The sequence below is a fragment of the Falco rusticolus genome, chromosome 6 (assembly GCF_015220075.1).
Source record: "Falco rusticolus isolate bFalRus1 chromosome 6, bFalRus1.pri, whole genome shotgun sequence".
Lineage (NCBI taxonomy): Eukaryota > Metazoa > Chordata > Aves > Falconiformes > Falconidae > Falco > Falco rusticolus.
The window spans coordinates 8,357,976-8,380,256 of record NC_051192.1 but is presented as its reverse complement, the minus strand read 5'-3'; the positions used below and the strand labels follow the sequence as shown (position 1 = coordinate 8,380,256).

The following is a 22,281-nucleotide window of genomic DNA, read 5'->3' as shown; positions in this document are numbered from 1 at the left end:
ATTAGGTTTAGAATCACAGAATCATAGAATGGTTTGGGTCAGAAGGGATCTTTAATGATCATCTAGTCCAACCACCCTGCAATAGGCAGAGATATCTTTCCCTAAACCACATTGCTCAAAGCCCCATCTTTAGTTTAAAGATTCAATGACACTAAGAAACTTACATTTGTAAATGAGAGAAAACAGACTTGAATTCTCCTTGAGTAGGGAGATTAAAATAATTTAACATGCAGGGTTTCCAACTGTACTCGTTCTCATGTTTTTAAATGCGATCTGTTCTACAGTAAAAATACAGAATATGTTCTGACTTTTCTAAAGCCATGAAGACTGCTTCTCTGTTCACATAGCACATTCCGTAAGGAACTCAACTGGTTACAAAACTCTTACAGTTTCCCCATTAGCTGCTTAGTTCTATGGCCAGGAAGCACCTCCAAGCACCACGAATACCTTTATTATTTTCTATACAAAACACACATGGGCAGACTGCCACTGGGCCTTCATCAGCGTTGCTTCAGTCATGCATTTTAGTATAACTACTTCCTGCTGCAGCTGGTTCTGTTAAAGAGAACCCGACAGTACCTGGGAAGCTGAGGTATTGCTTGGGCTTTCAGCGTACAGGTGACCTCAGCTATACAGAGCAAAGCACTTCCCATCACATTCTTTTCCCCCTTCTCTGAAGAAATCAGATCGATGGCAGCTTTCAGAACAGGTATAAACGGCACTGGGTTTTCTGTGCCAAAACCTTTGCAGAGCAGCTTGAGGCTGAACAAAGCAGTCTGCCTGTTGATGGCTTGCTCCTCCTCTTCCTCCTTTCTTCTACACTGCACAATAGCAATGAGCTCAGGAACTAGCTCTAGGAGCTGCAGGATCTAAGAGGACGAGAGAACACACACATCAGGCATAGAATCAGAAGCTCAGAACCTGCAAGCTAAGTATAGGCAGGTAGCCTACGTCTCACTGCTCAAGAGCTGCCTGCCAGACCTGGCACTGACACTTGACATCTTCACATCTAGCAAACCACTTCTACATCAACCTCTCTCTGGGAACTTCTGCTAAAGGAACCAGATTGACCCACTTCGCCTCACCTGGCTCTTCTGCCACTTTGTGCGCTGCTGCACCTTATTGTTCAAAAGGTCCATTGCCTTACGCCTCACAGAGGGGAGCTGATTTGTCATTAGTCCCCTAATTACAGGGATGAAGGTTTCTGTCGGCAATAAAGCATTAACCTACAAGAAAGCACAAAGGAAACAATACCATAAACACTCTTCCATGCACTGTGACGTTGTAGCCTCCAAATAAGACAGGCAAACTCTCTTCAACCTCCCACATGGGTTTCAGGATCAAAGAAGAGAAGACAGCCTAGCCATGCTGTATCTGAGGCAAGCAAAAGAACAAAGCAGGTTCAAGTTACAGGACTAATGTATGTTCACCGGCTGCTAACCAGCTATTATCCACTAGCACCGAGCCTTCCTCAGCAATTCCTTCTGTCTACGCTGGTGAGCTATCCCTCCTTACCCTCAAATACTTCTGGAGGTGCCCTGTGCACATACATCATGAAAACTGGAATATGCTTCACAGGCAAAAAAAAAAAAAAAAAAATCCAAGCTGTGAAAAGACGTATGCTCCACAGCATGCAATGAGACAGCCAGTCCAACTCTACAAATATCCCTCTGATCAGAAAAAAGGTTAGAAAGAAAAGCATAAGGATTTTTTTCTCCATTTAGATTCCATGTGGAAATACACAACGGTTCCATGAGCATTAGTTAAATGATTTTACGAGTTACCAGTGAGAAGTGCTGCCAAAAGCCATTCTTCTCCACCAGACAGTGACACGACTGCTTCCAGCTAGTGGAATACTAACTAGTGGAAATAAGTGTTCCTGATTTCTTTTTCTGGTTGTTCTCTCTAAGCTGTTAGCTGCAGTTACTGAAGTTGTTAGATGAGTTTAAAAATTGATGCACCGGGTACAGAACATCCAATAAAGATGAGTACTAATCCAACAAGAATCCTACAAAGGTTATAATCATACTAATAAGCAAAAGCAGAAATGTCCCACTGCTAAGAGAGGGCTACTGAGACATACTTTATCCAGCATATCATAGGACTTGTTGAGAAGAACCCTCCAAAATTTGGCTGTTGGCTTGTCCACGTTTCCTTCCACTGAAGATGCCACAGTGTTTATATAGCGAAGAACTTCTTCTAATAGCCTAGATGGAAAGGAAGCATCTTTTAGTAAGTAACAAGGACACTGAAGAAGTTATTACTGGAAAGCACAAGATTTCATGAAACAGCAAGAATAAATGAAAATGAAACACTTAATGGAGACACTAGCAGGTCATATCCACATATTAACAAAAAGCAACAAGGACAATCATGTACACATTAAAGAAGTCTACCTAGTACCCCCAAATTAGCATCTACATACAACAGTAGTTCTGAAGATCTTTACTTTAAAACAAGAACAATCTGGGAAGGTACAGACATTTAAAAATGAGCATTTAAGGAACACAGCATTTAAAATAAATCCTACACCCTTTTTCACTTAGAACAAACACGGAAGTTAAACCTCTGCAAAAGAAACACTCCATTTTGCATCACTGGCTGTTACAGCTCAAAGACTACAACTGTGATCTGTAATTTTCTTACACCAATATAGGGGCACCTGTGAAAAACATTTTTTCCCCTATGAATGAAGTGATCTGTTTTGCCAAAAAATTGGAAATCTTTTAGAGACTCCATTATCAATAGCATAATAGTTACAGCCAAGTATGTAAATAAGCACCATCAGAAATACAAAAAGACTGGATATTGGGCAGAACAATCTTTCAGAAATAAAAAACTCCACAGCATGTTAAAAAAACCCAAACCACAAATAACTTGCATATAATAAATACTGCTTGTTGCCAAGGATAGTATTAAAAGTATCCTTGGGGAAAAAAGTATTCTGATGGGACTACAATTACAAAATATTCCCAGGTTGCAGTAACAGCTAGAAATAGGAGGAGTGGAGCAGATTTAAAACATACCTCTGTTCCAATGTCTGCAGCTCTTCTGTTTCTTCACATTCAACTATCTGATTTAAAAAGGAAGAATGAAAATGTTGTGTGAAACTCACATCCCCTCATTAAGTTAATATCCCAGTATACAAATGTGTTCTGAATGAAATGTCCAGTAACATGGTTAATTACGAGTTCCCCACATCTGCACTTCAGCTGTCATTCTAGAAGAAAATCTGAGAATCTTCTTAGGTAATGCAGTCATAGTAGCAAACACATTTCACGCTGGTGGATGATGTTCAGTTAAAAAAATGGGAAGTACTTCCAGCTAGAGCTGCACCCTAAAATTTGTAACATTTACTTTGTCTTCTCAAAGTTAACAGTATGAACCTCACACAAAACTTGGAGTTATACAGACCGCGAGTGAAATCCCAGACTCCATAAAGCCAGTGGGAATCCACTGGGGCAGGAAATTCACTTTGCTACCTATTCATCAATCACACAAAGGAAGTCTATCTGGAAAAGCCTTATTAAAAAATAATTTACATCACCAGGAGGTTTTGAAACTGTGTTAATAAAGGTGTCAGCAAGATAGACTGGACAGTGTATTCTTTCATCCCCTTTGAATATAAAGCCATAATAAAAGCAAATTAAACCTCATCTATTACAGTATGGCACGATTACTTAACATGTTTAAAAGCGATCTGCCGTTATTACCTTTTTCACAAAACTCTGAGAGGATAAAAGTTGTGACATGAAGGAGACTGACAAGAATTTGAAATGCCGAAGTTGTTTGTCTGAGTGAGACTCCACATTAAAGAGCTGTCCATCTTGATTTTTTAGCTGTGTGTTGCATGTTCTTGACTTTTTCGGCCCAGGATCATCTGTTGAAAACATTCACAAAACAAATTTGCAGCCAAGAGAAAAAGTAATTTGAGTTCTGATTACAGAAATGAAGTAAAACTACAGTCAGATGCCTATAAATGATAGCAATTCTGCTGTATTCACAATTATGTCAAAGTTCTAAAAAAAGATGTTCTGAAATACCACAGGAGATAAACTTTTCATTTCAACAGCCTCTCAAGAAGTAGTGCCATTTCTCTGCCGTTCCACCTGATCATTTTTACATGAAGAATCTTCTTTTTTCTTGGTGCTAAAGTGGTATACTGGCTACAAACATGAGAAACTTTTGAGGCAGGGCCACATACAGTGTGTCACATATTTGGGAAAACCGCTTTCAGTGTCAATAACTGGTCCTTCCTGGCTGAGAAAATGTATTCAAACATCAAAAAGAGCACAGCATAACTTTAAAGGAAACAACCCTCACCCACCTTCCCCAATGCTCTTTGAAATAACAGACTAGAAAAGCATTAAAACATATTGTTTAATTATTGCTCCACTATATTGTACTAGAAAGAAATAAAACCTTGAAAAAACCCCCCAAACAAAATGACTGGTAGTCCCTATGATCTTGTCTGCTAGGAATAATAACATTTTATTTCAACTAAATGATTTACTGTACCTTCTAAATGAGGACTACTGTTTGACTCTAAGGGCTCAAGTTAATCTATAATTAAAAGGATTAAAAAAAGTAATCATATCTTAGCCATTTTATTACAAAAAAAAGTAATTAGAATAATTCTGTTATCACTTAATCTTCTGTCTAGAGGACTACTAGAATCATAAAATAGTTTGGGTTGGAAAGGACCTTTAAAGGAAGGTCATCTAGTCCAACCCCCTGCAAAGAGCAGGGACATCTTCAACTAGATCAGGTTGCTCAGAGCCCCATCCAGCCTGGCCTTGGATGTTTCCAGGGATGGGGCATCTTCCACTCCTCTGGGCAACCTGCTCCAGTGTTTCATGGTAAAAAATTTCTTCCTTATATCTAGTCTGAATCCACCCTCTTTTAGTTTAAAACCGTTACTCCTTGTCCCCTGTAATAGGAAGGTTTACATGCATTTGCTGGCTCTGTTTGGTGGTTACCTTCTTTGTTCTCTGGTAGCTCTGTCAAGTACTGGATTATTTTCATCATGCTCTGGAACTGAGAACGTACATTAAATTCGCAACAGATAGAAATCCAAAATTCCGTGTCTGCTTCCAGGACAGCATCCTGTTTATGGTTTAGAACAAAAAAATAATTCAAGGATTAAAAAAAAAATACTACTAACAATGATAAAAAGACTCAAAACCTCCTGAGTTTGTGCAAATGCCACGGTGAGCTGGATACTCCAGGATTAACGTCAAGGATAACAGCAGCAAGCTGTTGGAGGGAACATTGTTCCAGAGGGTGTAGCAAGCAATTAAATTGCTACAGCAATGGGGAATTTATAACATTTTTGGGGGAAAACTAAAAGAATTATTAAAGGGATATTGATGAAAAGATCCAGTCTCATCAATATTCCTTTAATAATTCTTTTAGGTTTCCCCATAAATTATGCTTTTACCTAATCTGAGGGCCTGCCAACACAAAAATATAATAGTGTTTTTACAGTGGTCTGTACAGGAAGACCAGTAGCATGTTTCACAAACATAAAAAGAAAAAAATCCCAACTTTAAAAATACTGAAGCACTTCATAATTAGATTAACAGCTCTCCAGGTCAAGGATTGCTGTACCATATGATCTGATTTATTATTCAGGCTCCAGGACAAAACAATATTGTATCTGCAACACAAATCATCGTCAACATCACCATCAGGTTCTGCTATAGCACAAGCTCAGAGTTAGTTACTTTAGCATAACCTAGGGGCTTGTCTTGCACCGTGAACTGAAAGGGGGAGATCAGCTTCTTGAGAAAAAGTTGACCCCAGTAATCTTCTAACCTTGTCTGTGCTTGACGTTGCAGTCACGGTTTTGGTCACATACTGCTCAAACAGCAGCACCAGGAGAACCCAGAGGAACTTGTCTCCTCCCACTGTAGTGATCAGCTGGGCCAGGATCGGCAGGCGTCGGTGCTCCGGCACATGGGGCAAGGCATCCACAAACACACGGATGATCTTTACCACCACCTCTCCCACACTTCCAGAGGGCTCTGTCAAATCACTGTCTTCAGCCTATGTACAAGCAGGTACAACAGTTCAAGCAGTTAGTGCAGACACGTGCAAGTTCTTTCTTGTAAATTCAGAAAATGAGAGAAAGCACAGTGTGCCTGACAACAGCATTACTAAAAGCATAATCTTGAGCTGCAGGTAAACAGGTTTCAATCACACAGTTCTTTTTTAGTGTTTAAGGAAAATGTTTCAAATAAAACCAAAAACCAAACAGAAAAAAAAAAAGGGAAAAATGAAAAAAAAAAAAAAGAAAAAAAGAAAAAAGTTACTTGGCATCAGCTAAAACAAAAACAAGCAGGACATTTTCAAGGGAAAGCAATGCCACACGCTTCTGAAAACTTTGCCTGCAAGCCTAGTAAGTTAGGCTCTTGGATTCAAAGGCGTACTAAAAATAATAGAAGTAGGCTACATGATCTCAAGTAAGTAACATTAGGTTCTCCCCACACGTAACAATTGTGTGTGCCATAAATAATTTGTCGCAGAAACTTGTGATGGCTGCTATGAAGGGTTTTAAATAGAAAATAAATAAACAACAACAACAAAGAAAAAGAGACACAGCAACTTGCTTTCTCTAGCAGAGATCTGCAAGGGGATGCAAAATGTGTATGCATATTAAAAAAACCCCAGGAAATCCCCAGCCTGCTGTTAGAAGATGACATTTTCTTCCCAGTTCATTTTCACATACAAAATTTATATGGCATTTTTCATGTTTAACCCTATGAATGACTCTAGAATTAACATTTATTAGGTGCAAATAAAACCTGACCGAAGAAAAAATGTCCCCTTTGAAAAACATTGATGTGTTTCTGATTTATAATCATTTATCTAAGGTGTTCACACAAAAAGAAGAAAACCCACACAAACACCAGCTGGAAGAATAAAAGCATTTGTCAAATATTTTACCTTTCCACTTGCTTTAGACCATGTCTACTATTGATATGACCATGACGTATTATTATAGGATTAATCACCTTCTCGTTACTTCCAGTGGTTCCTCTCTGCTGAACTTGCCTGCCATCTTTATGATGAAACACCTGAACTATGTTTCAGGTCCTCTTTAGGTACAGTTGTGACACTGTTTTGGGTAAACCATTTATAAAGTGCAGGAGCTCGTAAGATTAAAAGCAGTAGTCTGATACCCTTAAGAGGTGGTCAGAGGAGGTCCGTCTGTTAACGTAGTTATTATATATAATCTAGTATAGATCTAAAAACAATCCTAGAATAGGCTACAGTTTATTCTACCACTGATACTCTAAACCATCTCCTCAATTAGTAATCTTATTGTTCACTTTTTTCTACTCCTTTCATTAAGTGGACAAATTTACCTGTATAAGAGCAGGAATAACCATCTGAACTGTCTTATTAATTACTTGGAATGTGTAAGAATCATCCAGACGCAAGACATTTGCTCCCATGAATGTAAAAATGGGCATAATGTTATGGAGAACTTTATCCTGGAAAAAAAGACAGATGAGATTAGTTGATTTTTTGAACTGTGCTGCTCTGCGTATAATACCTTAAGGCATTTCTCCTTCCCATAAATGCCAGTAGATTCCTATAGAAGAAAATGGCAATCATTAGAATCTTCCAGAATTTCCACTAAACTAATTTTAAATGTATAGTGTCCCTTAAAGCTATTTACATGCGACTGTTAAAGAGTTCTAAATATTATTTAGAAATCAAGATACACTTCTAAGCAAATAATTAAAGAGTGGAAATTGCGAGTTTAGTCTGATCCAACACCTACTGATCTTCCACTCAGTGCCATGGTAGTTATGACAAGCAAAAGCAGCTGTGGGGAGACTTGCAGAAGCACAAATGTAAGTGTGGCACAGGTTCCAGTGATTTTAGTATCTTGCCCACCCACTCTTTTTACACCTGTAAAACATCCGTGATATCTACAACCATACAATGAAAACCAGCCATGCTCATTTTAATTTTTGGCTTTTTTTTTAGGCTAGACTGTAATCACAGTAATTGATTTTAAGAGAGCTGGATTAGAGGTGTCACCTAACTCGAGAGTTGAGTTTCCGAGATATTGCCAGAACTTAGAGCAAGAAGTTATGGGCACATTTTTCATTCGGTTTTAGTGAACTGACGGAGTGTTTTAGATTTAAAAGTGAGATGCATACAAGATAGCTCCTTGTATTCTGACCTTGAAAATCTTGTAAGAGCCAATACTACTGTAGAATAAAAGCTTGGTTCTATAGCAGGCGATGGCAGTAAGATGGCAACAAAGAACCACCACCCCAACAATAAAAAAGCCAAATCCTCCACACACTTGTCAAAAACATTAGTTTTACGTTTTGGGGAAAACGGTATCTTTCCAAATGTGTGGAGAAAGTAGTGAGGTAAAGATAAAGATGCAAAATGAGTTTGATAGGTCTGGACACATTTTGCTGCTTTTATAGTTTCAAAGCAAAGAATCTTACTTAGAAGAGTGAGTGTTCAAATTTCAACCCATAAAAGAAAAGGCCTGTTTTTCGGTCAATTAAAATCAGGTCAACCTAGTTTTACCACCAACTACAACTACATTTCTCAGCGTTGTATTCTCACAAGTACTTATCTTGTACATGTGCTGTTGGGCTAGACTCTTCCTATAAAAAAGCAGGGGAAAGAAGAAACAATGCACAAGAACTTTGACCACAGCGGGAAGGTGAAGCAGGGCTGCTGTCAGAAAGCTTCTTCCATTTCTGATGTGCTTCACTGAAATTCATAAATGACAAGTGGCCAAAGCATCAAGACAGAGGTTTGTTTTAAATTTAAATGGAATAGAAAGCCCTAAAAGGACAGGGAGCCTGTAAATTTTGCCTCTTGCTCCTGTCAGAAAGTTCCTCCCAATAGAACAGCTCTATACATGTTCCTCACTCTACCCAATATTTGGAACCTGAAGAGAAGAGCCAACATAAATTTCAGGTAGTACTTACGGGAAACATGCCAGCAACAGCACCAAGGAGCAGCAGTGCATGGTGGTGTGTCTGGGGCATTTTAGAAACTCTGATGCACTGAACGATCACTTCCACGTTGAATTTTTCTTTGTCAAGGGTATCTGCAAGTAAAAAATATTCACTCATTAACACTTTCATGGTTAACCTTGTAGGAATAAACAGTACACTCAAACACTGGTTTCAATTTGCAATCCACACCTAAGGGACCTACAAAAAACTATTAAGAAGGCAAACTTATATACCCTATAGAAGAATCTCTCTCTCCTCAACAATACTACATAAACTGAGAGAAGGAAAAAGTTAAGAGGCCATTATTTTAACGCTGTACTGGTGAGACAAGTACCAAGAAATGAGCCTGGCAACTTTTACCTGCTGGGATCTTGCTACCATCTGAAGACAATTTCTGACAGATGTTCAGCAGGCAGCTGAGGATTAGCTGCTTTGTATATTCCATATTTTCTTCTTCTGATTCCATAGGCTCCAGACATCTATACATTCAGGAAAAAAATCAGAAATTGAAACAGGAGACAAAAAATAAGTGATCAAACCACATATTAAGATAGAAATAAGAAACTGCAATCTTTATTCTACAGAAGCTCTAAGCTGAGGCATCTAAAAAGTGTTTGCCAAAACATGTCTCTTCTTTGTTGCTTTCAAATACATCAGCTGGTCTAATAAAAGACATTTATCAACCCACTGTCGAGAGTATAAGATGATTTCCTGAAATATGATTGCCAGTCTATGTGAAGGCAAGTTATAAGGAAAAAAGATAAATACCCAATCTACGTGTAAACTTTCCTAAGTGCCTGGAGACAGGGCTGGCAGGAAAAGCCATAGTTTTCTTAAGTTGTACTGGATGAAGGCTGATCCACAATGTTTTGGGAGGAATTTTAAATCTTAAAAGTATTATAATAATAGCTCTGCAGAAGACAAAAGTCCTGTCAATTGTGCCAGTTTTAGCACAGGTGTCATCCTTCTCAGCAATCCCAAGCCGTCCACTTGAGAAACCTAAGAAGCTATGCATCAGGTAAAAATCTTAAGCCCATCACATTGTTTAAAGGGTAAAAAGGTCACAACAACTTCACATTCCCCTCATCTGGTTTACCTAAAAGAAATTCAAATAAAAAAGGCAAGCTAAGCTACAAACATGGCAACAAAGCAGAGAGAAAGTAGCCCATAGTTTAACATTTGACAGTGTCTGCTGCAGAAGAGGATGCTGAAGGACTCGTGTGTTATGGAGGCACGATTACCGGCTTAGCAGGTTAAAAAGCGCAGGTACCAATGCCTGCGGACGTCTAAGTTTCTTCTTATGCTGCAGTAACTCCAGAATAAGCATAACCCTCTGCCAGCTGAAGTGGCTTGTTTCCGGTGCCAATTCTGCATCTTGAGGCTTTCTAAAATGATAAGGTAAACAATCAGGATATACATTTGCAAAGAAAATAGTACAGTGTTTCAGACTGCAAAAACAATCACATTTTCTTTCACACCGTGATATCCTTTACCGCTTCTCCTGGGAGAGGTGGCAATGAGAGGCGGCTTTTGGTTGAAGCAGCAACACTTTTTAAACAACCAACAGAAAATCCAGACCAAACTTGAAAAAACAAACAAGTATAGCACGCCTTCTGAGTATACAAAAATTCTACACAATGAAGCAGACTTCTGTGGAAAAAAAGGAATATCTATTACCAAGTCACTGTCCAAAGGCTGATTTGCTTGCCTCTTCAGAACTACTAGGTGCCTAACCACTGACCGTGCAGGCAATGGGGGTGTGTGCAAGCATGTGTTTATAAACTCTGACAGTTTACAGATGGATCAGTCTAACGGGTTATGATTGTTAAAAACCGTCAAGTGAAGGAAAATAAGAACAGGTACTGTAGGTCAAACCAAGAAAACCAACTCAGTATCCTGTTTCAACAATGGCTGACAGCTGATGCTTAAAGGAGAAGTACAGTGGGCAGAACAGATCCTTCCTTGTAAGAATGGAGAGAAGAAACAAGACAAAAGAGATCTAAAAATTAATGGTTATATTAACATTTCAACTGAGCAAAAATACTGTTTTTCAGTCAACTAACAGTAACATTTTGATGAGCATCTGTAGGCTTCAGTCATGTATATGTAATTTTTCCATACATCTTTATTACTAATCAAGATTAATACCTACAAAAATTAGTCTTGTTCAACTATGTCCAGCTAAATTCTATAAGAGCAAATGTCAACATTAAAACTACTGGATTTTTTTTTTTTAAATTTTGACTGTAGTTGCATCAGTTCTCCAACAGCAACATGAGTTGGTGTTCTCCTGCCAAAAGTAGCTCTGAGTTATTTTACTGTGCAGGGGAAAAGAAGAAATACATGCTTATGCTTTCAATACAAACTATGCAACACAGTAAAACAAGTGGTATTTTCAAACTGGACAGATAATATTTTTGGCTTAATAGTTATTTTACCTCTGTTGCTGCATTTTCTGCCTTCTAGTTTGCTGAACAGTGGCCAGACTTTTGGTTTTCTCAGGAGGTTCCAGTTCATTGACAATTTGCTCAGCACACACTGAAATCTGAAACAAAGAACAGTAATGCAAGTACCAATGAACATTGTGTCATACCGCACATCTATGCCCCCCTCTTTTTTTTTTGTAAAAAAGATCCCTTTCATGCACATATGAGTATATAATTCACATATTCAAGTCATATCCTGAAAATGAAAATCAGTGCAGCAGAAAGAAGTGACTTCTGCTGAATTCACTCCAGTAGCACAGTAAATGACTGATGCATGGCTTTTAAAGAAATACCTTCTAAAAGCGGTCATTTAACAAATTTTTCATGCCGTTAACACAAGTGTATTCTGTGAAAAGTAGTTTCCAATTCCTTTCATGTTATGAATGATATAAACAAAGAACATTACTGAATATTACTGAATGTAGCAACACAGAACCACCACAACAGGTTTGAACGTATTTCTGTGTCCTGGAGTTTGCCACTTACCCCTTTAAACACACTGCTAATTGTCTGGGCACAAAGTGGGTTCTTACAGTTTAACAGTAAGTCAAACAATACTTTCAATAGCTTCTGTTGCACCATCCCATCTGATGCAGCTGCAAAGAATGGTTTAGTAATCTACAAAAGGGAAAAAAGAAAAAATGCAGAGACGTTTAATGTAAGAGGGTAACAAAATCACAAGCTACGGAACTTAGGTATGTCAGATTACGTATGACACCCAATCACAGATGCATGTTAGTTTGAATATGTATCATGAAAGCCTGGATATTAACTATGTCTTTGTACATATCCAGGAATTGTTAGATGCAAAACATGTATTTGTGAAATACCCATCAGACATACTGATACCTGAAATTTTTCACACAGCTTGCCTGGTGGGGGGAACAAACTTGCTGTTGCCAGCCTTTGGTAAATATACACTAATACCTGGCTAATAGAAGGCCTGATTTGTAGCCTCCTTCAAATGAGACTACTTCTCATCTACTGTATTTTCTTGACAATTTTTCCTCAGACGAAAAACAAGGAGTAAAGCTCCTGCCTGACTGACAAAAGCTGAGGACAGTCAAACAGTAGTATCTACAGGCAATGATACAGGTGTTCAGCTGTACAGTATTTCGATTCTATACTTGTCAAAATGCAAACATAAAGCATGCAGCAATTTTTCCTTCTGGTAAGTTTAAGAAAGTTTTGCAGCCTGTTTAGATGTTTCAAGGACACTATGGAGACCTTGAAAACTTGTACTAGAAGAAAGACAGGTCAAAAGCTAGGGACACCTTCACACAGAGTCCTTGTAAATCCATTCCTAAACAATGTTATTTACTTTAAGCATAAAAATAAAGATCTTTCATAAAGTCATACCTGCCCAAGTGCTGTGATCTGAAATGATGGAATTTCTTCATAGATTTTCTTGGCAGCATGCATGCTTTTGATAAATAAATCCAGACTCTGCTGATTTTTGCACAAAAGAGGTGCTGAATATTCATTAAATTTTCCAAGGATGAGATGCAGGAGAACAACTTCATCTTTCAACATTGCCTCAGGTTTCTTAAAGACCTTCTCTAGCAACCGGTCTAGTGCAGGCAAGAGGTGAGAAAGAATCATCTGCAAACAGGAAATTCATAACAGAAGTTTTTATCTGTCCTCTTTTTAACAAACTTCCAATAGCACAGCTTCATTTTACTGCTACATCCCCTCTCTGGTAACACGCTGCATACAGTATTTTATGCGACAGTTATTCAAGAGGAAAAATACAAGAATGTTTTGGAGATTATGACGAGTACATGCTCATCTGCTACTTTGCTCTTCTCCTTCGCAGAGTAGTAGTTCGTATTTTTAAAGTACAGAGAAAAGGCAATTTTCTTCACCTATTTATGACTGCTGTCTCTTACAAAACCCCAATGAGGCAAGAACAGTCATCCTCTATGCAGTTCACAACCCTTTCAAGACACGTGCAACTGAACAGAGCATAAAAATTCATAATCATTCAGTTTTTGAACACTGAACTCATATTTTTCCAGAACTTAGAGAATTCTAAATAAACTAGATAAGAGAAGGTTAATATATACAAATACATTACAGTTCTGTACAGAAAACTCTACATACACTGGTATCTAACCAAGGTAATAAATTTCCTCTGGAAGAACCTTTTTCTGAAACGGTATTTTTCAGTAACATAAGAGAGTTTCCTTAAGAACTCCAGTGCAAAGTTTTATAGCCCTTACATTCCTGGATGGAGCATGCAAATATTTTATGTTTCACTAAATCATACCTTGCAGCACTACTGCGTATTATTAGAGGTGTCAACTTAATGCCTAATAGTCTTAATACATTATGAAGTTATTTAACAACATTATTATGAAACGAAATTTGTTTTCAGCATTTCAAACAAGTGCAGAACCCATACAACAACTAGAAAGGCAGCACTTACCTCACCATGGACTTCATGAAGAATTTTCATTAAGTTTCTTGCAATATATGATGGGAAAATAGGGTTCTGTACACCGTCAAGTATGTTTTCCAAAGCCTCCAACAATTTTTTCTTCTGGGATTTCTGTTTTGGCTGTGTCTCAAGCTCCTCAAATAGAGTTTCCATAATCTAGTTCATTAACAAAGTTAAAATTAAGTTCCTTCTCTGCAATAAAAATACCTTAGAACAATGCTTATTCAATGCTTTCATAATAATGCAACCTAGATACAAACAGAATTCTTAGCTGTAAAATAACGTTCAGCTGCAAAAAAAAATACTTCTGATTTGACTGATAGTCTCAATTATTTGTGTGATAAACCACTTGAATGTTTTTATAGTCCTTTAAAAAACTACAAAAAAAAAAATCAGTCTACTATAGTATACAAAGACAATGAACTTTCCCAATTAACTTGATTTCTTTTAGAAAAGATGAGAGCTCACAGCAGCAGACAAAACTTGTATTAATATACATCTTCATGTAAAAAATACCTGTGTTATGTATGTACGGTCAGATATGATCTCTTCTGTCTTTTGCTCCAGATGCTGAAGAACAGGATGAAATAGAGACTCCTTTACACCTCTCAAGGAATGAAGGCAGTTGAGAGCAGCCCTTCGAACTTCACTCACAGGACTACCCAAGTTAATTAGCAAAGATATCACCACTGCAAAAGAGTGAGGGAAGGAAGGAGGAAAAGACAACAGTATAAAGTGAGTGGTCAGAATTTTACTGTATCTGTCCCTGAAGAGGCATCACTACTTTGGAATTAAACTCTTTCCACTGTAAACCTTTAAACTACACAAAACCAACATGAATCTCAGAGATCCACGACTCTGAAGTTCTTCATCACAGTCTTTATATTTGTGTTTAAGCTCAGAGAGTTCATATTGTTACTGGCTGTCACACCCTTACACTGCACAGAACGCAAGGTGCTGTAACTGACCTCTTCAGTATAGCAGTGTTTAACACTTCTAAAATTTAAAAAAATTGGTTTCGCCTACTTCCAAGCTTGGGCTAATAACTGCAGCAGTGAATCAGCAACAGAGAAAGCTGTCTCAGCCTAGTGTAGCTGAACATGAATAACTATAGATACCCTTCATGGTATAAAACATAGTAAAAATTGCACAAAACCAAAATCCGCTGTGATTACATCGTAAGATGAGAGACAAATACTGTTTTACTTTACCTGGAGATGATGGTGATAGCAGCTGTTTCTTTTTTTGATATGTCTGTGATTCAAGCAGTGCATAGCCAATATATAGAGCTTGAGTCTGTAGCATTGCATTGACTTCATAGTTCAGATGATTTGAAAGGTTATAACTGTAAGTCCATAAAATGGAAAGGAATTTGAAGAGAAACTCTGAATCTTTTAGATGTACCTTAAATTTAACAAAACAAAAAGAGAAAAGCACTTGTTTAACAACTTAATTTGGCAAACTACTACTCACAACATCTGATCAACCACCCAAATCAAAGGAGTACACAGAAAGAGAACTAAAGAGTCAGCAACAGTGTCCTTTGGGAAGAAAAAGTTAAGAGATGATGCTTTTGTGTAAACAGTACTTGCACGTGTATACAAGTCTACATGTTTCTTAATGGCTGGATTGCTTAGTTTAACAGATAATTTGTAGTCTGTAGGTATGTAAATACAAGGGAATTTTTTTTAGATCATAAAAGACTGAAAGCACATCCATATGAATATTTGTATATTATGTCAAACGTGCAAGGAAACTGTTATATACAAAATAAAGAACTTCTATTTTTCTGTCTTGTACAGCAGTAATCGTAATATTAAAAGTGCTCTAAGTAATCCCTGACTTTTTCATCAGTCACACAAAGTGATTTTCAGAAGTCTATAAACAAGCATCTCAGGATGGCTAGGCATCTGATTTCCTTCTACAGCACAGCTTTCTGCGTGGTCTCTTCACGCTAAACTCCATTCTTCGAATTTGTCCTGCATTGGTTTTATAGGCTTTACAGTAACAGAGCGTGGACCAAAATTAACAAACTTTGAATCATAAGCACATCACTGACCATCGCAGATGCAGGTCAGACCACCCCCAATAGTAATAGCTGCTCCAAGAGGATTCAGTTCAGTTTTTCCACACATCTACATCCAATTACCTTAACTTTGTTTCAAGACCTTTCTGCCAAAATTTAGTGAGGATAGCTTCTGATTTTGAAGCACTTACACTGTCTTCTAATAGTATCCCAAATCACTTTTAAGTTCTTGCTCACTACATGGTCTGGCACTAGCTAGCATGCTTTCTGTCTGCAAGATGCTCTCTGGAATCCAAAGAGCTCCTCATTCATCATACACAAGTGCCCACTCAACATCTCGCAGACTGAACGCAGCTTGCCAGAAAAACCCATATAGCTTCTGACATACGCTTGCCTATTCTCTTTTCCACAAGTCCACCAAGATCTAGATTCTAGTTGTATTAACTGTTCTAGAGTGGGCAAAAATAACTGTCTTGTGCCTTTCAAGTTAATACCCTCACAATCTGAGACAGCAGAATTCCACAAGTGAAAGAAGCAAATTTTTACTGCAGCTGTTGCCTTCACTAGGTCCTAGGACACTACCAACCTTCTGTAGTCACTCGTCTGACCTTCTCTGTGCAGTATGACCCACCTTGCTCAGTCAAAAATCCCACCAAAATAACATCCTTTCTTCCCTGCTGACAACTTTTAACTAGCCAGGCACTAAATCGATGTATTTAATAGCTCAGTATCAGTACAATTTCACCAGATCTCAGAGTGACTGATAATGAAACAGATTTATATACAAGAAATAACTTCAGAAAAGTTTTGTTATGAAATTTTTGCTATTCTTTCCTTTGTCTATGCTTGTCATGTGCTGTTCTTGCTGAAACAGCATCAAATTCCAGTAACAGCAGCCTTGTGTCAATTACTTGCTTCTCTTTTCCTCAGAATGTACAGTTATTAATTACTCCCTACTACAATCCACACCACCAAAATCCCTTATTCTCTTCAAAAAAATGTATCACTTGATGTGGGTGAGAAAACATGAGATGATGTTATAAGGAAACATGCAGTGTCCTCTGGAAGTTTTCCTTTCAATTTTTGTATTTAAAAACTTACAACTTTTACAGAGCAACTGTTTGCTTTGCTCCCAGACAGGATTAAAACTTTTAGCTCATCCAAGCTCTTGACCTTGTACTGTAAATCAGTGTTATATTTTCACTTTTGCTTCAACTGGTCCATTTATTCTTTTTTCACTTTAGTTTTCTACTATTACATTTAATAAGGGTTAACTAATCAGGTGAAGCTTAGCCTTCCATCTGCTAACAGTACTAGCGTGCCACAAGTGGCGCTGCATGATCAATTCTCCATTTTTCTCAGTTTTCCTTAGAATAATGTAACTGCATAATAGTTGATGACTAGTAATTCCAAGTAAGAAAAGCAAAAATAATACCTTTAGTAAGAGATTCATCAGTGCTCTGTATTGAACAGCATTGCTTCCCTCACTAGCTCCACAGACAAGTAGGTCAAATAGCCCCAAAAGGAGGTGCAGGTAGTCTTGGCTATCTTGATTCAGAGATTCAGGATTCCACCAAGTTTCCTCTAAAAAATACAGGTTATAAATAAGACACAGTGGATGCATATCAACACCTTCAAAAACCAAGAGAAAACAAACATCTCTAGTTAAAAGAAGACAATACATTTGGCTGATTTCATGTTCACAAGTAAGTAATCTTTGCAGACCTGTATAACAACAAAGGAAAGTGGTCAGGGAAGCAAGGCTTGCTTGTTGCCAACAACTTTTGAAGACAAAAAAAAAAATTAACCTTCCTTCTTCACTCCGCTGATATAAAAGACAGTCAAAAAACCACCTACCTTTTGAAAAGGAGAGAGGAGGCTTTAGGCCATTAATGAAGTTTTTCAGCAAGAACAGGAACATAGCTGACTCCTCTGCATGAGCAGTCTGATCACTACTGAGCTTTTCTATATACGCAATTAACAGGTCCTTAGGCACCAAAGTTTCCTCTATTGTTTCAACAGACCATTTTAGGGGAGTTTCCTATAAATGAAAATTCATTTATGTATAGCGTCATAATTTCATCCAACAGAAGACAGAAATCTAGCACTAAAATTTAGCAATATTTAATTCCCAACCTCAGAAGAGGTATTCTTATGAATTACATGTCTGATTTCACGTTTAAGCTTGCATCTGCAGTTTTAAAACCTATGCCAGCCCTTACTACCTTAATTAACAGTGTACCTAAGTAGAGGTAACAGAATAGTTAACGACCAATCTCTAAAATATCTTTTCAAAGGGATTAGGAGTTACAGCATTTTGTGGACATTCTGTTTAACCCTCTCATCTAGCTGTTCCAGCAACATAATTCATATCTTTCAGATATTTGTATATATAAAAACTCTTTAATGGAATAATCTGAGGTCGGAATAACTAATTACCATGTATCGCTATGTGTCTGTGAGGAGGTACAGAAGCACAGCCCTGCTTATGAAGGTTTCTGACAAAAAAAAAAGCAAACTATTTCAACAAAATCAATCAAGAAAACCCCAGTAAGCAGTCTGCATAAAAATAAAGCAAAAAAAAGGTAGTAGAAAGATGCAGAAATATGCTTCCTGAACGTTGTTCCTGCCCCTCTACTGGCTCCTCCTTCCACCTGCATGTTACCCCTCAACAAGTGTCAATACAAGTGCTTATGGAGCTGCACAAATAACCAAAACCCAACAAATTCAGGAACAACACTTTCAATATTGTTGCAAGGACTTGCCTGAGGTTGCAATTCGTAGAATCACAGAATGGTTTGGGTTGGAAGGGATCTTTAAAGATCATCTAGTCCAACCCCCCTGCCATGGGCAGGGTTATCTATCACTAAATCAGATTTCTCAAAGCCCCACTTAATCTGACCATGAATAATTCTAGGGATAGGGCATATACAACTTCTCAGGCCAACCTGTTCTTGTGCCTCACGACCTCATAATAAAGAATTTCTACCTTACATCCAACCTAAATCTACCCTCTTTCTGTTTAAAACCATCTGCCCTTGTCCTGTCACTCCAGACCCTGGTAAAAAGTCTCTCTCCATCTTTCTTATATGCCCCCTTTAAGTTGGAAGGCTGCAAAAAGGTCTCTGTGGAGTCTTTCCTCCTCCAGGCTGAACAATCCCAACTAAGCCTCTCTTCACAGGAGAAGTGTTCCAGCTCTCTCACCATTTTCACATCCCTCCTCTGGAACCGCTCCTAGCACAAGCTCTTTTTCATACTCGGCTGCATTTCCTTCCTTCTCCTATTGAACAAGCCAGCAAAACCTTTACTCAATGACTAAAAGCCCTGGTATTCCTAAGCCAAACAATGGGTAGCTGGCAGAAACGCCCCAAACTTTATGCCAAGCCCACAGCACTGAAACATTGAACCTGTTGGTGGGATGCCAGCCTAAAGCTCTGGAGTTCTTAAATTTTTAATGCAGACTCACTAGAGTGGTAAAATGTAAGAGCAATTCTTTATGGCAGCTTCTAGTACTGCTGCCAAGTGTGTGGGTTTGCTCTGAAAAGAAATGAAGGTGACATTTTCAGTCCTTCTCAAGGTTTCTGAAGTTCTTGTCCTCCAATAAAAAAAAAATAAATTTCTCCATTACATAGAAAATGCCCTCCCCAAACTCTTTACATCTTACCTCTGCAGGATCACAAGCACTGAGGCTTTTTATTTTCTTATCCAAGAAACAGAAGACTCTGATAGCCACTGAAAAATAACTTTCCTTCATCTGTGTATTGCAGCAGCACTGAACAAGCACTGAACCAATTAAATGAGTAGTTACTTTCTGCCTCACACTGTCAGATTCCGTCTCAGCAACAAGTATCAGATCATCAACCTTAGAAAAGGGAGTGAAGGGAAAATAACAAAGTCTGTAAGACATGGGACTTCACTATGAGTTTACACCATTTTTCATACACATGTTCAATTAAATCACTGTTACCTTCTGTCATTAGTAACAAGTTATTGTCTGCTGCAATGGTATGCTTTGGAACCTGGGAATGCACAAACATTTATTTCTAGGAACTATGCACAGGTAGACTTGTTTATTGCCCAGAACTTTTTTCCAGGAAAATAAAAATTCCTGGAATTTAGTTATACTGACCATCTGTCCAAATAGTTAATAGCTTTACTGTTTCTTTTCCTTATGTTAAGGTTTCATCTAGATTGTATCAGAGTTTGCTATTCTACATATATATATATATTTGCTTAGTAGCTTAATAATACATACTAATGCTAAGAATAGCACATGCAAACTTCTATATCACATTTGCTCTACTACAGTGACCACCTGGAAAGTGATGTCTCTTAAGGTTAGGGTAACATGGTATGCATACCATTTGCGATAGTAAGGAAGGATCCCCTGAAGTCATGTTTTCAGAAAACAGCAGAATCATTTTCTCGCTGGCCACTCCTATCAGCTCTGCAGACTTGCTAGATTTAATTGCCTCTTCAAGAGCTATACCAAGGGAAAAAATAATTATCAGACAATCTAGGTATACAAATCACATATTAAAACACTGGTGGCTCGATAATATTTAGAAACAGTCAGAAACATACTAGACAATTTCTTCATCTTTTCAAAGAATTTTTTAAAGAACTCCATGCACACTTAGAGCATAATAGCTTGTTAATGACAGCTACTCTCCTTCAGTAAGTGTTTAGGTTCAGTAAGAACAACATCCTAAATTATTACAATTTTTCTTTTACCAAATTAGTTAAAATTAATGCTTTACCTTCTGGCCAGCCTTTCAGTAAAGGGTGTAAGGAGCAGAGATCAGACTCTGACAGACAAACAGCCATTTTCCAATCTGAAGATTTTGAATTCGCATTAGTGATTACCATAAATGGTAACAACTGCATTACTGCTTCATCTAGTAGTTCTTTTTTCTCCTTCAAAATTTCTTCTTTTACTAAAATTTTTATTGCTCGCTCCAGAACCTTGTACCTAAAGGAGAACAAGTCATGTTGAAAACCCACTGCTCAATCATACCAGCAACATTTCTTTGATTTGTTTTCCGTTTTTCATGGCAATTTTCTGAATCCAAATAGCAGTGAGAACAAATCAAGGAATTCATGGGAAGTGGTATGCAAATAATTCAACATTTCTTTTGTAGCTTAGTACAGATATGGTGTAAAAAAAAAAAGTAATTGATGTGAAAAAGTTCAAAAGTATTCTTTAGAGTTACTTTTTAAAAATTTAATTTATACAGCAAGAATGCAGACTGAAAAAAGGCACAAACATACCACTTTCCATCCTTTGAAAGATCAGCTCTCTGGAAGATATTCAAAAGACTTGATACTATTACTTCCGGATTGACGTGTTTCCTGAAAATCTAGAAAGTAATCAAGAAAAAGGAACGAAAGTATAGTAAGATACAAAATAATTTACCATATCATAATGGAAAAAGCTTCTGCTATACCGAGTGGAAACAGAGACCAAACATCACTAATTGCATTCCTATTGATGATGATGTAATGAAGATATTATCAGGGTGAACAGAAGTTACAAGGCTGCCCACCATGCCCTCTTGAAATGCTGAAGTACGGAGAATTTATTGAATGCAGAAATGATTTGTAAAATTGATAAACAATGAGAAAAATGCTTTCTAATTAAACAAGAATGCTTTTACTTTACATACCACCTGTATGACAAAAATACAAGGAACATTAACAAAAGATACTGCAGTCTAATGAAGCACTCACGTGCTTCTATTCCTGTTTTTTAGTGATTGAGAATGAACGAACACACAAGACCAATTTTACTACCACTACTAATATTCTCCACCACTACTCAGCAGAAGCAATAAAGACAGACTGTTACTCTAGCTGGAAACAATCAGTACAATGCATACCAGAGCCTTATCCAGTAAACCTGAGCTGGAGTTTAGGACTTTGCCGCTATCAACTGACCAAATGACTCTCATACGGAAAAACTCAACTGAGCACTTCTCACTAGCGTAACGACTTGTCACTGCACCATTTTCTATCCAAAAGGCAGACAACATGGCTTGCATTTTTATAGAAAAATGTACAGGATAAGCAGGAATCACACTTCAAATAATAATCAAAGATTAAAATATACTTTAGTAGCTACATAAAAAGATATCAATATTCAGGTTACGTGCAAACACTTTGGGAAAGATCAGGAAGCAGAAATTTGGGGGGAATTGTGAGGTGGTAAAAACCACAAGCCTCTTAAATTTGTGCTGTTTAATCCTGCTAAAGGACAAAAGCTGTACAGGAAGGACATGAGTAGAAGGGCAATTACAAAGAATACATTCCAGACACACATATTCTAAA

General features: G+C 37.7%; 1 protein-coding gene across 2 annotated transcripts in view; it reads right to left on the bottom strand.

The window, feature by feature from the left end:
• The window catches only part of HEATR1 (HEAT repeat containing 1), a 38,648-nt gene that overhangs the window by 5,220 nt on the left and 11,147 nt on the right, over nucleotides 1-22,281 (bottom strand). For both annotated transcript variants that reach the window (XM_037391191.1, XM_037391192.1), the window contains 23 exons: nucleotides 21,226-21,314; nucleotides 20,715-20,926; nucleotides 20,316-20,437; nucleotides 19,619-19,816; nucleotides 17,812-17,995; nucleotides 17,390-17,538; nucleotides 15,140-15,332; nucleotides 14,445-14,617; nucleotides 13,917-14,084; nucleotides 12,848-13,090; nucleotides 11,975-12,106; nucleotides 11,441-11,547; nucleotides 10,244-10,387; nucleotides 9,363-9,481; nucleotides 8,973-9,094; nucleotides 7,371-7,499; nucleotides 5,818-6,048; nucleotides 4,980-5,106; nucleotides 3,714-3,880; nucleotides 3,027-3,073; nucleotides 2,084-2,207; nucleotides 1,086-1,226; nucleotides 580-869 (listed from right to left, as the gene is read on the bottom strand). In XM_037391191.1, the coding sequence (XP_037247088.1) occupies nucleotides 580-869; nucleotides 1,086-1,226; nucleotides 2,084-2,207; nucleotides 3,027-3,073; nucleotides 3,714-3,880; nucleotides 4,980-5,106; nucleotides 5,818-6,048; nucleotides 7,371-7,499; nucleotides 8,973-9,094; nucleotides 9,363-9,481; nucleotides 10,244-10,387; nucleotides 11,441-11,547; nucleotides 11,975-12,106; nucleotides 12,848-13,090; nucleotides 13,917-14,084; nucleotides 14,445-14,617; nucleotides 15,140-15,332; nucleotides 17,390-17,538; nucleotides 17,812-17,995; nucleotides 19,619-19,816; nucleotides 20,316-20,437; nucleotides 20,715-20,926; nucleotides 21,226-21,314 (3,611 nt within the window). The remainder of the gene's footprint in view (nucleotides 1-579; nucleotides 870-1,085; nucleotides 1,227-2,083; nucleotides 2,208-3,026; nucleotides 3,074-3,713; nucleotides 3,881-4,979; nucleotides 5,107-5,817; nucleotides 6,049-7,370; nucleotides 7,500-8,972; nucleotides 9,095-9,362; nucleotides 9,482-10,243; nucleotides 10,388-11,440; nucleotides 11,548-11,974; nucleotides 12,107-12,847; nucleotides 13,091-13,916; nucleotides 14,085-14,444; nucleotides 14,618-15,139; nucleotides 15,333-17,389; nucleotides 17,539-17,811; nucleotides 17,996-19,618; nucleotides 19,817-20,315; nucleotides 20,438-20,714; nucleotides 20,927-21,225; nucleotides 21,315-22,281) is intronic.